General features: G+C 35.7%; 1 protein-coding gene across 3 annotated transcripts in view; it reads left to right on the top strand.

Annotated features, from left to right (window-relative positions):
- Positions 1–12,750: 12,750 nt before the first annotated feature.
- The window catches only part of LOC128594926 (uncharacterized), a 28,696-nt gene continuing 23,236 nt past the window's right edge, over positions 12,751–18,210 (top strand). For all 3 annotated transcript variants that reach the window (XM_053603837.1, XM_053603840.1, XM_053603839.1), the window contains exons 1-3: positions 12,751–12,826; positions 13,651–13,840; positions 16,684–16,716. In XM_053603837.1, the coding sequence (XP_053459812.1) occupies positions 13,681–13,840; positions 16,684–16,716 (193 nt within the window). In that variant the 5' untranslated portion in view covers positions 12,751–12,826; positions 13,651–13,680. The remainder of the gene's footprint in view (positions 12,827–13,650; positions 13,841–16,683; positions 16,717–18,210) is intronic.

Raw genomic sequence — 18,210 nt, forward strand, 5'->3', positions numbered from 1 at the left:
ATCTTTCCCACATAAATCGCTCATACAACACCTAAGATATTGCCTTCTTTTTTTGTTTTCCTTATTGCTTTAGTTTTTCCTCTTCCTTCACTCTCCTTTATTTGATACAACTGTATTTTTAATTTTCTTTATCTATTCTTAACTTTTTAACTTTTCTCTGAGTGCTGGGATGGTCCAGCATTGGTCTGGCTGGGAGGTCACATCAGTGGTCTGGCTCAAGGAGGCAAGAGACCATGGTCTGGGAGTCCGTCTACCTCTGGCTTTGAGAAGACAGTAATGGCAAGTCCACACTGCTGAATTTTTCTTTTTCTTTTTTATTTATTTTTTTCCTTCTTTCTTGTTACTGATTTTTCTCTTTTTCTTCTCTTCCTATATTTGGCAAAGGTAGGGTCTGGCTTTGCTCAGTCTGATAAGGAGCTCCTGATTTCAAAGAAATGTATACAACATTTAGTCCATAGCTATGGACCACTTTTTATAAATTTGTATGATTTGTAAATTACATGTCAAATTTGTAAGAACAAGTTTTGAAAATGTTCTCTTTATTATTTGAGTATGTTCTTGATGTAGAATTACTTCTCTTTGCCACTATTTGTCCTCTAACACTAAGGTGAACCTTAGCTTGGCTTTCCTAGATTCCCACATATCACAATTAGTTAGTTTCTGAGTAAATTATTATTTTCTGTGTGTTGAATTAAATATGGTATTCTCCTACTTACAACTGCAGAGCTTCCAGTAGTCTGAATTGTCAGTGGGATATAGGGACATAGTTTATTCTCAAGTCCAGGAACTACAGTGACTTTAATCCAGTCTCTTTGAGAAATTTTTGAACTTTTCACATTAATAGAAATACATTAATACTTTTCCAAAGTAAGTCAGATACCATTCCTATTGTAAGATGATCAAACTTATACTACATTATACTGAAAAATCTGGAATAATGATTAAGAGCAATGCATTGGATTTCAGAATTTTGATGCCATTGTTATCTTTAATAAGGAAGAGATTTGTGCAGCAAATATGGGTGTCAATGCATAAGATAAATGCAAATGTTGTCATTTCCAGAGGAGGATAACTATAGTGATGAGGAGAATATTTGAAGGAACTAGAATTTTTATACCTCATCTGCCTCCAAATCATATAAAATGCTGCCATTCATTAAAAGAGTAGTCTCTTTGATATGCATATTCATGAATTAAAGTGATAGAAATAATTTTAATATAAGACACATCGTTCTCTTTAGGAATCGAATGTGACATAGTTATGATATTATGGGTGAACTTGAGGAGTTTGGAATCACATATAACTTGGTTCAATCTGGAGGTGCCATTTAGTAGCCTTGCATCTTTGCAGAAGTTAGTTCAGCTCCATCATTTTATTCTCTCCACTTCTAGGGATGAAAAAGGTACTTACCTCACTGGGCTGATGTGAGAATTACACAAAGATATGATGTATAAAAAGCCCTTAATACAATTCAGATTAGAAAATAAAATGCTCAAAATCACAATAATTTCAATCATTTATATTGCAGCATGATGACTGTCCTGTCACTAGAAATTGGAAGCCACATAAAGAATGGCTGCTTATCATCATTGTGGTAGAAGGTGAATTAATGCAGAACTTCATGAGTATAGTTGCCCTTTAAAATCCATTGTGAAATTGAGACATTGCATTTACATTAATCTACTGTGTAATATAGTAATTATCTAAAAGTACATTACATATATTTTTATCATTTTTAAATTAATTTTTATTAAACATAACTGTATACATTTATGGGGTACAATGTAATGATTTGATATATAATGTGGAGTGTTTAAATCAAACTGATTAACATAACCATCATCTCACTTATTTTTCATGGTAAGACACTTATACTCTTTGTTGTTTTGAAATATACCCTTGCATTGAGCACATTAGGTGAGATCCCACCAAATACCCTCCCTCCACTCGTAGTTCCCCCTCCCTTCCCCTCTCCCTCCTCTCTCCTCTCCTTCTTTCTGGACTATCTTTGTGTTTTATCATTCGTATGAATGTGTGATTATATATTGGTTTCATAATAGGATTGAGTACATTGGGTATTTTTTTCCATTCTTGGGATACTTTACTAAGAAGAGTATGTTCCAGCTCCATCCATGTAAACATGAAAGAGGTAAAGTCTTCATCTTTCTTTAAGGCTGCATAATATTCCATGATGTACATATACCACAATTTATTAATCCATTTGTGGATTGATGGGCACTTGGGTTTTTTCCATGACTTAGTAATTATGAATAGGGCTGCAATAAACATTCTGGTACAAATATCTTTGTTGTGGTGTGATTTTTGGTCTTCTGGGTATATGCCTAGTAGAGGAATTATAGGATTGAATGACAGATCTATTTTTAGGTCTCTAAGTGTTCTCCATACATCTTTCCAGAAGGAATGTATTAATTTGCATTCCCACCTAACAGTGTAGAAGTGTTCCCCTTTCTCCACATCCACGCCAACATCTCTGGTCTTGGGATTTTGTGATATAGGCTAGTCTTACTGGAGTTAGATGATATCTCAAAGTAGTTTTGATTTGCATTTCTCTGATGATTAAGGATGATGAGCATTTTTTCATAGGTCTGTAGGCCACGCGCCTGTCTTCTTCAGAGAATTTTCTCTTCAAATCCCTTGCCCAGCCTGCGATGGGATCACTTGTTCTTTTCTTGCTTATACGTTTGAGTTCTCGATGGATTCTGGTTATTAAACCTTTGTAAGAGACATAACCTGCAAATATCTTCTCCCATTCTGAGGGCTGTTTGCTTGCTTTACTTACTGTGTCCTTGGCTGTGCAGAAGTTTTTTTAGTTTGATCAGGTCCCAGTAGTGTATTTTTGAAGCTGCTTCAATTGCCCAGGATGGGGGGGTCCTCCTCATAAAATACTCGCCCAGGCCAATTTGTTCAAGGGTTATCCTTCATATTTGAAGGTGACACAAAGACATTCTCACACAAACAAAAGCCGAAGAAATTCATCACCACTAGATCCATCTTATAAGAAATGCTAAATGGAGTTCTTCAAGTTAAAATGAAAAGATTTTCAAAAGCAACATAAAAGCATATGTAAGTATAAAACTCAATGGCAAAGGTGAATAAATATACATATATAAAATACTGTGATACTGTAACAGTAGCTTATAAATCACATTTAATTATTCTATAAAAGTTAAAAGACAAAAGCCTTAAAAATAACTATAACTAAAAATATGAAAATGGACACACAATATAAAAATATGTAAACAATAACATCAAAAACATAGAGTAAAGGGGGGAAGTAAAAGTGTAAAATTTTTGTGGCCATTGAAGTTAAATTGTTGTCAACTTCAAATAGAGTGTTACAAATACAAGATGTTTAAAAAGCCTCATTGTAACCACAATGGAAATATGTACACAAGACACACAAAAAACCAAGAGGAAGAAATCGAAGTACATCACTACAAAAAGCCCAATGAAACAAAAATGAAGATAGCAGGAGAGGAAAGGCCCAACAGAAGAACTATGTTAAGATGGACGGAAAATAATTAACAAAATGGAGATAGCAAATCCATTCCTATCTATACTTCCTTTAAATGTGAATGAATTAAATTCCCTAATCAAGATATACAATGGTTTAATGTTTTAAAAAGTAAGATCCAACTATATTCTGTGTACAGAAGAGTCACTTTAGATTTAAGGAAATGCATGGGGTGAAAGTGAAGTGATGAAAAAAAGACATTTCGTGTACATCATAACCAAAAGAAGAGTGTGAGAGTATACTTATATCAGAAAAATATAGGCTTTAAATCTAAAATGATATCCAAAACAGAGAAAGACATTATATAATGACAAAACTTTCAATTCATCAGGAAGATATGACAATTTTAAATATATAAGCACCTAACATCAGAATGCCTAAATATATAAAGCAAACATTGACGGAACCACAAGAAGGAATAGAGAGCAATATGATAATAGTCAGAGACTTCAGTGCCCACTTGCAATAAAAAGTAGAACATCCAGATGGAAAATCAGGCGATTGCACTAATGTACACAGCTATGATTTAACAATAAAAAGAAAAAAAACAAACAAACAAACAAAAAAAGGAAACAATAGACTTGGATGAACAAAACTACAGACCTAACAGATACATACAGAAAATTGCACTTAAGACCAGCAGAATACACATTCTTCTCAAACAGGGACACCCTCCAGAATAGATCACATATTAGATCAAAAAACAAGTTTTAACAAACATAAGATAAAAAAACAAACAAACATAAGATCAAAATCATACCAAATATCTTTTCTGACCACAATGGAATAAAAACAGGAATCAATAATATAATGAAAATCGATGATTCTTTAAAACTTCCTAATATGTACACAAGCCAAGCAGGCAGTTCTGGGCTATTTTTCCCTGCTTCTCTGTACTGGCATCATTACTAGTGTGTGTGTGTGTGTGTGTGTACATACAGACAGCCAAGGGTTTCCTTCGAAATACTTCCCTTGGCTATCTGTAGACTACAGTGATACTCAGCAATGAGGTATGTAGCACTTTTTCTAGGATGAGCTCATGAACTTAGTGTCTCATCTCATGTATAACACAGATACAGAAGGCAACAAAAAAAGTATACATGTGTTTAAAAAGGAAAAGACTGTATTAAAATTTAGTGCTCAAGTCACGCTTGACTTCTGCAATTACAAGGGACACAAGATACCATATACAAGGTAACAAGCATTATTGGTATAGCAGATGAGGGTCATTACAAAGTTTTGAAATATGCAAAAATCAAGAAATGTAAAATCCACGCAGACAGAAATAAATGAAGCTCTCTCAGCAAAGCAACACCAATAAGCCAAGCAAGTTGAAACTTTCAAGGTATTTGACTTAATAAAAAATACATATATAATAATAAAGATAAATATTGGATAAAGTACACTTTAATTAAATACTTTGTCATTGTTAAAAAAAAATGTTGTAAACTGTGTTTCTTGAAGTGAAATAATGGACCATAATCTGTCTCAAAACTTTCACAGTGGCCCATAATTTTAATGCAGTTTTTTCCTTTCTTAAAATTTGTACACATTTTTGGTGCCCTCTCTGTGTGTGTATACATATCTTATGTATAAAATTAGATTTTCTGGAATCATCCTCCAAACTTTTTTAAATTAATTAATATCTTTGATAAATTCTTTTTTACTTTACTGACTTTCTTTGATTGCATTAATATGAGTGTATGTACTATTAGGCAAAACTGATCATCTATATGAAACTTTTTATCTATTTTAAATTTACATGAGAACTGAGCTGTCAGAATAGGGTAAATTGATTAAGCCAATCAAGGTGGTATTGCTGAGCCAATGCTGCAATGTTTTCAAAGGTACAGGTGTATGGGCTCTTTTAACAGGAAGCTGGGACTTACTAGCTCTAGAAGCTAAGGCAGATAAGTTGCAATCACAGTTATGAATACCATATTCCACTTCATTAAACCACCTCAGTATGTACACTAGAAGGAGAAATCATACACAGTTGCCCATTGAGAGCCTTTGCCACGTGGGTGAACTGGTGGTTTGGAGTAGCTGGTTGAATGGCCTGATTCATTTCTCAAGGATGGCAGCAGTCTATGGTGGTAGACTTGGCAGAAATCCAACAGATGCCCATTTCCTGTGAAAAGGCTAACAGCAGTGGTAGTGGTTTTAATTCCTTGGTCACTAACTGTGGAGGAAACCAGATCCTATGAGCCATAATACCACATTCTACATTCCTAGTTGCTGAAGCAGCAATAGCCATTTCATCATTTTTTACAGTGCTTTAGACTGAATATACAGTGTTTTCTTTGAGACTCCACCTGGTGAGACCATTACACACACATCAGGAACCAATACAGAGGAAGGTAAAAACAGCAACATTAAGGTTTGCAAAAGGTGCAGAAAGGGATTACCTGGAGGAGAGTGAGGCATAGGGGAGAAAAGATCTACCCCCAAAGAATCTGAAGGGAGCACTGATACCAGGAAGTCAAGAAAGCAGTCCTCAAAAGAGACAGGTGAGTACTTGAAGGTTGACTTCCCTATAACCTATGTGTTCTGTTTTAAATATTTAACAGTTCATATATCCTGACTCCCCTTGTGTAGAGTAACTATAGCAAGGGTTTTTTTTTTTCTTTTTTTTGCTTGCTTGCTTTTAACAAATAAACCTATTTTTTCTATATGGCATCCAAATTAATATTATATATATTAAAATAACAGACTTCAAAGACAGGTTTCCTATATATGTTAATTTCTCGTGTTATATAGAAAGAATAATCATAATAGATACAGCTTTTTTAAAATTTCAGATTAATATGAGCATATGTATTATTAGGCTACAATGTTTGCATTTATAAGGTAAAGTCTGAATTGTACTTGTGATGTTCACCCAGGAAGTGTGCTATATACTCACACATTGTACACTATAGGTGGGAACTTACCAACCTCCTGCCCCTTCTTGAACTTAATTGAATTTTTCTTTCATATGAGCACATTCTTAATAATCTAAAAGTTTCAAATTAGTATTGAGTAGATGCGATGCTTATTTTTCCATTTTTCTGATACTTTGCTTAGGATAACATTCTCTAAATCCATCTAAGTTGTAACAAAAGACATAAAATCTCCTTTTTAGGGCTGAATAGCATTCCATGATATACATATACCCCAGTTTATTAATTCATTCATGTGTTGACAGACACTTGGGTTGTTTCCACATCTTTATGATTGTGAAATGAGCTGCAATAAACATTTGACTGCAATTGTCCTTATGATAAAATGACTTTTTTTCTTTGGGGCAAATAACCAGTAAAGGCATTGCAGGATCAAATGGAAGGCCTACTTTTAATTCTTTGAGGACTCTCCATACTTCTTTTCATAAAGGCTATACTAGTTTGCAGTTCCACTGACAGTGCAAGAGTATTTTCTTCTCTCCACACCAGTTCTGGCATCTGTTGCTTTGGGACTATGTAATGTGGACCATTCTCACTGGGATTAGGTGATATCTCAAAGTGGTTTTGATTTGCATTTCTCTAATAACTGGACATGATGAGCATTTTTTCATGATTTCTTTAGCCATTTGTCGACCTCATGAGAAAAGATTTTGTGCATGTCTCCCACCCAGATTTTAACGGAGTTGTTTGCTCTATTTTTGTTGATTTCTTTGAGTACTTTATAGATTCTGGTTTTTAGCCTTTTGTCATATTTGTAGCATATAACTATCTTCTCCCACTCTGAAAGTTGTCTCTTTGCTTTTTTGATTGTGTCCTTAGCTGTGCAGAAACTTTTTAACTTGTTTGGGTCCCATTTATTTATTTTTGTTGGTGGTGAAGTTGCCTTTGGGCTCTTCTTCATAAATTCTTTCACAAGGCCAGTATCATTAAGAGTTTTCCCCACATTTTCTTTTTGAAGTTTTATGGTTTTGTGTCTTAGTGCCCAGAACCATTTATTAAATAGGGATTTTTCCTCCCAGTGTATGCTTTTGCTTGCTTTATTGAAGATCAATGGTAATATGAGGCTGATTTCATCTCTAGGTTCTCTGTTCTGTTCCAGGGATCTATGTCTCTATTTTTATGCCAGTACCGTAATCACTACAGACTTGCAGTGTAACCTGAAATCTGGCAAAATGATGATGACTCCAGATTTGTTCTTATTTTATAAAATTGCCTTGGCTGTTTGGGCTTTTAAGGAAGACAATTTATGAAAGTAGTTAAATGTATCTGTCAGGAGCCCAGGAGGAATGCCTAAAATTTACATAGATGATTACTAAAGGCAGTTTAATTTATTTTACTGAATAAAATTAACAATAGAAATCATATAGGGTAAGAAAAGTAAAGCACAAGCTTGAGAGCCTAGGTAAGAGGAACTGGGATATGGAGGAGATTAAGGAATGAGCTGAAGAAAAAGAACCCGTGCCTGGCTCATGAAGACCCACAGAAACTAAAAATAGTGTTGTTTCATTGAAATCTAACAAGACAAGAATGTGATAAACTTAGTTACCATTTCTGCCCAACACTCTGGAGAGACAGGTTAGTTCAGTGCTTTAAAATGCCCAAAGGACTGCATGAGGGCCCTAGCTAAGGCAATTTCCCAAGACTAATGGGATTTAAAGATGGAAAGATATAGCCAAGTGAAGCAACTGAGTGCAGACCACTCCTTCAAGAAAACATTGGCCATAAAGGTACGAAATACATGGCAGAAACCATGGAGAAGGAAAGTTAGAAGGAAGGAATTTAGTTTTGAATTTTTTTACTTAATTTTGTTTTGTTTTTAAATGGGAGATACCTAAAACACATGTTTATGTAGAAAGAAGAGCAGACGATGAGAGGTGGTAGTTTAGGAAAGAAAATATTAACCAAACTGGTTACGACTGGGAAAGAAAGGAGGAGATGATATGAGAGCCCAGTGTAGAACAGTGCATAAGATAGCACAACGCGGAAAAGGCAGGAAAAGACCTTCAAGGCAGAAGAGCAATACCACCAAAACAGAGGTTAAAACAGTTGTTAGAGCTGAAAGTATGAATTGAGTAAAATAATCTGCATGGAGAGTGGATGCCTCTGGAGGCCATGACCATACAAAACTGGCATAAGCATCATGAGCACAGAAGGAACAGGAGGCTCAGGAGAAGACAGACATCTCTGAATGCCTGGGATGAAGAGAGTGTGAGAAGCTGTGGGGATGTTTGTACAAGTAAATGGTAGAAATTGTTGCATTTCTGCTAACTGTTGCATAATTGTTAATTATGGTCTATACCTCTTTAACATTTACATGGATGGAGCTGGAACATATCCTACTTAGTAAAGTATCTCAAGAATGGAAGAAAAACTATCCAATGTACTCAGTACTATTATGAAACCAATTTACAATCACTCACACTTTCATATGAAGATAGATCACAAGTATTTCCCAAGATGAAGGAGGGAAGAGAGGGGATGGGAGGGGAAGGGGGAGGTTAGATTGAGGGAGAGTGAATGGTGGGACCACACCTATGGTGCATAATGTTGGATCTATTAGTATAGAGTATAAATGTCTTAACATAATAATTAAGTAAATGAGATGAGGTATTTATTAACCAGTGTGATGTAAGCGTTCCTAATCCTATATGAAATCAGCACATTGTACCCCATTAATGCATTAATGTATTCATGATATATGTGTTTATGATTTAATTAAAAGAATAAAAATAAAAATAAAATAATTATGGTCTGACTTTGTCATCATTTGGATTTGGGGGGAAGAGAGCTCATACATGGCCATGTGCCATGAGGTTTGTGTCTAATTATCACACTCCAGGCTGAGCTAGAGTCATGCACCTAGAAATCCAATTGCTTACAAACTGCATGGCTGACCTTATACATGTATTTCTGTTTGGAAATAATCTTCCAATATTTTGTTGGCTCCTTCCATATATTTGCTTTTCAGTCTTTCAGAAAATACCTCTGACCTTTATATTCATAAAATCTCCTCTTCTCTAATTGCTTTTGTGTGCCATCTTTGTCATGATTTTGTTTCTGAAATGGCCCAGTATTTTGTCTTTCTTTTTATAGCCCCTAGAAAATTCTTTCACTTTTCAACACTAAAACACATAAAAAGTTTCTCCATCAAATTACTTCCCCAGCAATAAAAACAGTATTTCCCTTCCCCAACCTATGAATTAAATAACAAAGGTTAACTAATTTATAGTCCAGATATCTCTGCTAAGTCATTGCTTGTGGCTGATTTATTGCTACAAAGAACTTTTACTGCATTGTCCTAAAGCAAAGAATTTTTTTTTATTTTCTCTATACATATAGATGTGCTTATTTGGTTTCCACTTTTTGCCTTCACAAAATTAAAGAGGTTTAAAATTTAATAACAATAACTGTTTAAGATAAGGACTAGAAACAAAAACCATGTAAAGAACAAACAAAGTTAAATACATTCGGAAAAGAAATTTAGATGATTGCTGCAACAAAATATTGAGCAATAATAATAATAATAATGCAAAAAGTAACATTCACATTGTCAAATAAAAGTATGACTATCATAGAATACTTTGACTCTGAGGTTCAGTATGGAGTCATCAGTTAACTTTTTTTCCCCAAAGTCTCAAAAAATAGACAGCTAATATTTACAAATAAAAATAGAAGATAATTTCTAAAAACGGATCATGCCAAATCTTATAGACAATAGAAAAAGAAGAAATACTTCAAAATCATTCTACTTCATGTGGATATACCTGATATTAAAATTGGAAAAAATATATTATTATAAAGGGAAATTACAAACATATTTCACTTATAAATGAGGATACAATATCCTAAACAACATATTAACAAGTTGAATTAAAAATTATTGTTCAAATAATGTACTTTGGTCAAAATTAAATCCAAATTATATGAGAATGGCACTATTTTCTTTTCTTTTCTTTTTTTCTTTCTTTTCCTTTCCCTCACCCCCTCCCACCTTCTCTGTCTGATCTCCCCTTCCCCCTCCCCCCTACCATGTCATTGATTGTCATTAATTGTCCTCATATCAAAGTTGAATACATAGGATTCATGCTTCTCCATTCCTGTGATGCTTCACTAAGAATAATGAGTTCCACCTCCATCCAGGTTAATACAAATGCTGCAAAATCTCCATTTTTTAATGGCTGAATAGTATTCCATTGTATGCATATACCACAGTTTGCCAGTCCATTCCTGCGTTGAGGGGCATTTAGGCTGTTTCCACATTTTAGCGGTTGTAAATTGAGCTGTGATAAACAGTGTAGTGCAAGTGTCTTTATAATAAAAGTTTTTTTTTCCTTCTGGATAGATGCCCAGTAATAGGATTGCCTAAAGCAAAGAATTTATGGCTAAGACCACAAAACCAAATGCAACAGAAACAAACAAACGGGACTTATTAAAACTAAAAACTCCTGCACAGCAAAAGAAGTAATTAACAAAGTGAACACACAACCTGCAGAATGAGAGAAACTGTTTGCATCTGACAGGGGGCTAATATCTAGAATTTATAAGGTACTCAAACAACTCGACGACAACAACAACAACAACAACAAAACAAGTAGCTCCATTACAAAGCTGGCATAGGACATGAATAGACATTCATAAAAAGAATGCCTGTGGCTCAAAGGAGTAGGGCGCCAGCCCCATATGCCAGAGGTGGAGGGTTCAAACTCAGCCCCAGCCAAAACTGGAAAAAAAAAAAAAAGGACAAATTGCTAACAAACATATGAAAATTCTGAACATCACTAATCATCAGAGAAATGCAAATTAAAGCCATAATATCATATCATTTTACACCAACCCAAATGGCTGTTAGTGAAAAGTCAAAAAACAATAGATGTTGACAAGGATGTGGAGAAATGGGAATGCTTACACACTGTTGGTGAGAATGTAAATTAGTACAGCCTTTATGGAAAATGGTATGGGGATTTCTGGAAGAACTATAAAGAGAACTACCATTTGCTCCAACAATCCCACTTCTGGTTATCTACCCAAAGGAACAGAAGTCATTCTATCAAAAAAGACACCTTCACTTGTATTTTATCTCAGCACTATTCACCATAACAAAAATATGGATTCGATCTAAGTGTCCATGAATGGATGATTGGATAAAGAATATGGGGCACACACAGACACACACACACCATGGAATACTACTCAGCCAAAAAGAAGAATGAAATCATGTCTTTTGCAGCGACATGGATGAGACTGAAAGCCACTATCTTAACTGAAATAACTCAGAAAGCGATAGTCAAAACACCACCTTTGACTTACACACAGGGGCTCAATAATGGGGCATAAAAGGGGAATAACAGACATTGGAGACTTAGAAAAGTGGGAGATGAGAGGGGAAGAGAGGGATGAGAAATTGTATAAGGGCTATAATGTACACTATTCAGGTGATGGTTCCATAAAAAAACAGACTTCACAACTGCTGTGCAGTATATCTATGTAACAAAATTTCACTTGTACCCCCAAAGTCTATAACAATTTTTAAAAACATGCATCATAACCATAAACTGTAAAAAAAAAAAAAAGAATCCATTCTCTTCAATGTCATGGGTAGATTTCCCTTAAATTATGGGATTAATAAAGCTAGATTACAAAAGACTCTAGAGTTAGCATTCACATTCATTCCTTACTTTGAACAAATTAAATACATATATCTAGAAAACTGTTGTGAGAATGTTTCATTTAAATCTCCACTGCAAGTTTTTCCCTGAAAATAGTAATTACAAAATTAATAAAAGCAAGGACAGCAATTCTTCAGAGGACTTTTTTGGTATGTTCATGTGTGAAGGGAGTAATTTTTAGTAGCTTATAAACATCTAGTTTAAATATGCTTGGCTTGGCTCAGCGCCTGTGGCTCAAGTGGCTAAGGTGCCAGCCACATACACCTGAGCTGGAGGATTCGCATCCAGCCCGGGCCCTCCAAACAATGACGGTTGCAACCCAAAAATAGCCGAGCGTTGTGGCAGGCACCTGTAGTCCCAGCTACTTGGGAGGTGGAGGCAGGAGAATCACTTGAGCCCAGAAGTTGGAGGTTGCTGTGAGCTGTGATACCATAGCACTCTATCCAGGGTGACAGCTTAAGGTTCTGTCTCAAAAAAAAAAAAAATATATATATATATGCTTGGCTTCACGGTTTTTATGGTCCCTGTAAGATCATCTTTATTACCATGATACGAATGGAGAAGAGCAAAGTACAGTCCAGAGTCTCCTTTCCAGATAGTCCCTGCCCTGTGCTGCTTTCATATCCCTGCTGACTGCAGTGCATGGGAGGAAGACAATTGGGTGATCCGACTGGAGTTTCCAGGTGATGGGCTTTGATATTTCAGAGGGGGCTCGAGAGAAGAAAAGAGATATCCAAAGTGTACGTGTGTGTGTGTGTGTGTGTGTAAGCATGCTTGTGCATGTGCATACACATGTGTGCATCTTAATGAAGGCACTAAGAAATGTCATAGGGACAATGAAGAATCTAGGAAAAACAGCACCAAAATGAGTGTCTTTGACCATCCTGATTCTAATTTATCTCTTTCTCTAACTGAAAAATCTTAAGAATTCTTCTAGAAAAGATGCACTCCTCTACAACCTTATTATATCCTGGGCTTTCGTCTTTAGAACTCGTCTGGCTCTATTCCTGTATTCTGGATCCATTCCATGGTCCATCGTTAGGCCTACCTGCCTCTGTTCTTCTCTTGCTGTCTGCTCAGAGGGGCATTTTTTTTCTGTCCAGTGAGAACATTCCAAGTCTAACTTCTTTCCTACTTCCTCCCCCAGCTAAATCACTTACCCAAAACTCACACAAGAATTCATTCAGGCAAATCTCCTAAAGATCTGGAATCTTCCTCCACTTCTTATAGCCCCTCAGCCCTCCTTCAGGTAGGAAGATGAGAATGAAAGCATGTCTGTCATCAGGCAGGGCTTCCTTCACTGCCCTAGGCTGAGGCAGGTGAGGGACATGCTCCCTCAAAGCATGTCCTAGCAGAGAGCGACCCCCTCCCCCCTCAACCCTGTCCTCAGTTTCCCATCTGAGACCAAACTCAGAGAGCATCCTTCCTCTTTATCCTTTGGGAATGAAGGGTTGGAGGTTGATGTCAAGTTTCCTGAGGAAAACTGACCTGAGTCATTATTCTCCAGATTGCTTACAGGAAAGAAGTGAAAAACACCATGCTTAATGGCTATAGAAATCAACAAAAACATCTCTGGGATTCCTGTATCACATATGTCATTGTAATGAGAAATTTACACAAGATCATGGCATTTGCTTGTCTAATCATGGTACCAGCTTTGTTTTATCAAGTCGCCACTAAAGAAACCATAGGAAAAGGTAAATTTTACAAATGAGTAAAGATATTAATCTGAATATTTTTGGTACTAGAGTTCTTAGTAGTGCCTAGAAAGGTTGTGGTCAGATTTTTGTAGTGTTTGTTAACAAATAAATTTGCACAGCAGGAATCTGATAATCTGATTCTATGATTCCATCGCTCACTGATCACATCAAGCCAGACGCCCCATATTAAACCATGAGGACTTACATTGGTAAGGACATATATCTCCAGAATTGATCATGTTCCACAGACTCTAACATAGGAAAACTCGCTTAAGAAACAGAGATATTTAGCCTGTGCAAGAGAAACCTTTGGGAAATGCGACAGTTACTCTACTTTCAACTACATAAAACATCGATTTTGATGAGATGTTCAACAGAGTGTATTAATCGGGCAGAATTAGAACTACTCCCTGTGAATTATAAATTCAGTGTGTTCAGTGTGTTAAATCCAATGTGTTTGTTTAAGTCAAATAAAAAGACCTTTCTTATAATTGTGATCATGATCAATGGTCATGTCAAAAATATATTCTTCCACAAGAGTAAGAATATTCTCTGTCTTACTGGAGAATGATCACATGTGGGAGAAGTTATTAGGAAGATTTTAACATCAAACAAAGGGAGACAATCTGAGCTTTAGGAATAATTATTCTCCACACCCTCCCCACTGAGGGTAATATTTACTTCTTTTTTTTTTTGGCCGGGGCTGGGTTTGAACCCGCCACCTCCGGCATATGGGACCGGCGCCCTACTCTTTGAGCCACAGGCACCGCCCTACTTCTTTGAATAAATGCATAGCCCTCTTCACCTGTCACCACCTCCCTTCAGTATTCTGCTTTTCGAGATTGGTATCAATCTGCCCTGAAACCTGGCCTCGGGTTTCCTTATCCAGGCATTTCCCTTCCTGACAGCAGGCATCCACTTTCCTACAGCGGCTGCCTCGTGTAATTAGCTCATCTGAGCTGAGTTTGAGTGATCGCTTTAAAAATAAATAAATAAAATGACAAGAAGTTTAAAATACAAAGGAATCCCCATAGTTCTACCTCCCAAAATCAAAATAGTTAAAAGTTATAAATATAACCTTTAAAATTCACTATTTTTTAAAAACTAAAAAAAGCTTTATTTTACATTGCTCTAACACTGAGTTTTCTTATCTTACTAACAAATTTATGAGTATTATGAATTTGATATATGCACATATATTCTTTGTCTACTTTTCTATTTAAAGATATATCCATGGAAAATAGATTAAGACATTTTAAAAATAGTATTTATAAATGTATGTATGCTGGGTATAAGTAAAAAGTCACAAGTGACAAATTGTCTCTCTCACACACACACTCTGAGTCATTTACTCCTCTTCTGGCAGCCATTCAGTTGTTCTTTTTGAGACTTTGTCCCAGATATTTCAATAAATTCTCTATACATGACTCTCTTTTCACTTAAGTGGTAACATACTATGCATAGCCTTGCATCCAGCTTTTTGAAGTTAAGGTCAGGTCTTATATACCACCTTACCTCAGCACACAGAAAACTGTCTCTTTTTTTTTTAAGGATTAAATATTATCAAATTATATGGGCAAATAAGAAATAATTTACTTGTCCCCTACTACAGCCATCATAGCCTCCATGCCTACACCTACATTTTTGTACAATAGACAATATTTTGATTTTTATTTCTTTTATTGAAGACATTGTTTCTAACATTTTGCTATAACATATAATGTTGCAGTTATTAATCTCATATGTATTTTTCCTATTCTCTTCTATAATGGATTTCTATTAAAATAATAGGTTAGTTGAATGATACACAATGGAAGTTGGCAAAGATGCTGTAAAAACAGAAGGCTCAGAAACTGTTAGTGGGAATGTGAACTAATACAACCTGTACAGAAAAAACATGAATATTCCTCATAGAACTAAAAGTAGATCTACCATTCAATCTAGCAATCCCACTACTGGGTATCTACCCAAAAGAAGAGAAGTTGTTATATTTTAAAAACTCGCCTTCACCTGTATGTTTATCACAATACAATTTTCAGTTGCAAAGATATGGAATCAACTTAAGCGTCCATCAACCCATGAGTGGATAAAGAAAATGTGGTGTATACACATGCACACACACACCCTGTGGAATGCTACTAGCCATAAAAAAAGAATAAAATAATGTTTTCTGCAGCAACTTGGATGCAAGGAAAGAGGCGCTGAAAAAGACAGAAAAGACAATTTTACATTGCCTATGTCAGCCCTCTTCACATTTGTTTTATTTTTAAGCTTCTGCACATGGACACACGGTTGTACTTAGCTGAATATTCTGTGTTCAGGATGCAAGTGGTATCTCTAAATATTATGGAATAAGTCCTTTTGTTACTATGCTGCCAGAAGCCATGAATGCAAGAGAGCCCAAATTAACCAATCTCTGATGCAGTCTGAGAGATCTGTCTTGGTTTTTTTTTTCTTTTTCTTTTTTTTTTGGTGGAGACAGAGTTCTACCCTATACCCTGAGCAGTGGTATTATAGCTCACTGCAAACTCAGACTCGGGTTGTGGGCATCCTGCTGCCTCACAGGATGAGGCCTTCTGAAGCCGTTGGGATTACAGGCGCTGACGGCAGTGCCTGGCTGGGTTTTTCATTTTTTTCATGAGTCGAGGTCTCACTCTTGCTCAGACAGGTCTTGAACTTCTGAGCTCAAACAATCCTCCTGCCTCAGGCTCCCACAGTGCTGGGATTACAGGCATGAGAGATTCGAATTGAGAATTAGCCTATGTACTTGTTTAGAACATGTATGAATGTTGTTAATTATTCTGACATACAGATAAATACAGTGTCTTTCTTTTTTTCAGTTATCAGTACAGACATAGAAGATAAGACAGAAGGTGAGTAACTTTTCTTTTTTCACTATTATTATAGTGCTTGCCCTAATTGTGGGGATATTTCTAGCATATTTCATTTTTTCTATGTCACACATTGACATTTATGTATGAATTTTAAATTTCAGTCTTTTGTATGTGTGCCAATAAGAACATGATAATTTTGTATTAACCCTGTTGCTAAGTATATCCAGAGATTTTTCCCTAATCTCCAAAGAGCTTATCTGTCTCTAACATACTGAAAAAATTCTTCTTTGATGGTCATTACTTTAGACAAAATTTTCCTTTTGTCATTCTCAAGCAACTCCTCTTGCTGACATTTACATAGGTTTTGTATATTCAGTTTTATTAGTATGAAATGTTTTGTAGAGGTCTGTTAAGTACATTTGTTCTAGGGTCAGGTTTAATTCTAATATTTCTCTGTTTAGTTTCCTCTTGGAAAATCTATCCAAAACTCTCAAAGGGGTATTAAAGTCTCCAATTATTACAGTGCAGGAAGATATCAAGTTGTTCATCTCCGTTAGGGTTTGCTTTAAAAATTGAGGAGCATTCTGGTAGGGAGCATAAATGCTAATTATCAAAATCTCTTCATGTTTGGTGTTTCCCTTGACAAATATGTAGTGACCATCCTTATTTTTCTTTGTCTTTGTTGGTTTAAAGCCAATTATATCTGCAAATAAAATTGCCACCCCTGCTTTTTTCTGGTTTCCATTTGCCTGTATTATAGATGTTCATCCCTTCACCCTGAGTCTATTTTTATCCTTTAAGGTAAGATGAGAGTCTTGTATGCAGCAGATATCTGGTCTGAGTTTATGTCTCTAATCAGCCATCCTATGTCTCTTTAAAGGACAATTTAAACCATTTACATTAATTGAGAGAATTGATAAGCCTGATAATGTTTTGGGTGGCATGTTTTTCAAATGTCCATTGGATATTTTTAATCCTTTCACCACTGTGGAAGTTGGGTTTTGTTCAAAAATTTCTGAGTGAGTTTACTTTGGTGGTAGAGCACTGTGCTGGTCATTGTGGAGGATGGATCTGAGAATATCCTGGAGAACTGGCTTAGTTATGGCAAATTTCTTCAACATGTGTATGTCATTAAAGTATTTGAATACTCCATCACAGATGAAACTCAGTTTAGCTGCATACAGGATACTGAGTTGAAAGTTGTTTTGTTTTAGGAGATAAAAGGTCAATGACCACCTTCTTCTGGCTTGAAACGTTTTGGCTGAGAGATCTGCAGTAATTCTGATACTTCTCCCTTTGTAGGTGTTGCTTTTCTTACATCTGTCTGCTGGCAGAATTTTCTTCATCCTAACTTTGGCAAAGTTAATCACAATGTGTCTAGGAGATGCTTTATTTGGATTAAGTCTTATTGGGGTTCTGAAACTGTCTGCTATCTGAAGTTCTGTATCTCTTGAAATGCTTGGGAAATTCTCCTCCATAAGTTCTTAGAGTTGAGCATCTGTACCTCTAGATACATCCTCTTCTCCTTCAGGA

The sequence above is a fragment of the Nycticebus coucang genome, chromosome 9 (assembly GCF_027406575.1).
Source record: "Nycticebus coucang isolate mNycCou1 chromosome 9, mNycCou1.pri, whole genome shotgun sequence".
Taxonomy (NCBI): Eukaryota; Metazoa; Chordata; class Mammalia; order Primates; family Lorisidae; genus Nycticebus; species Nycticebus coucang.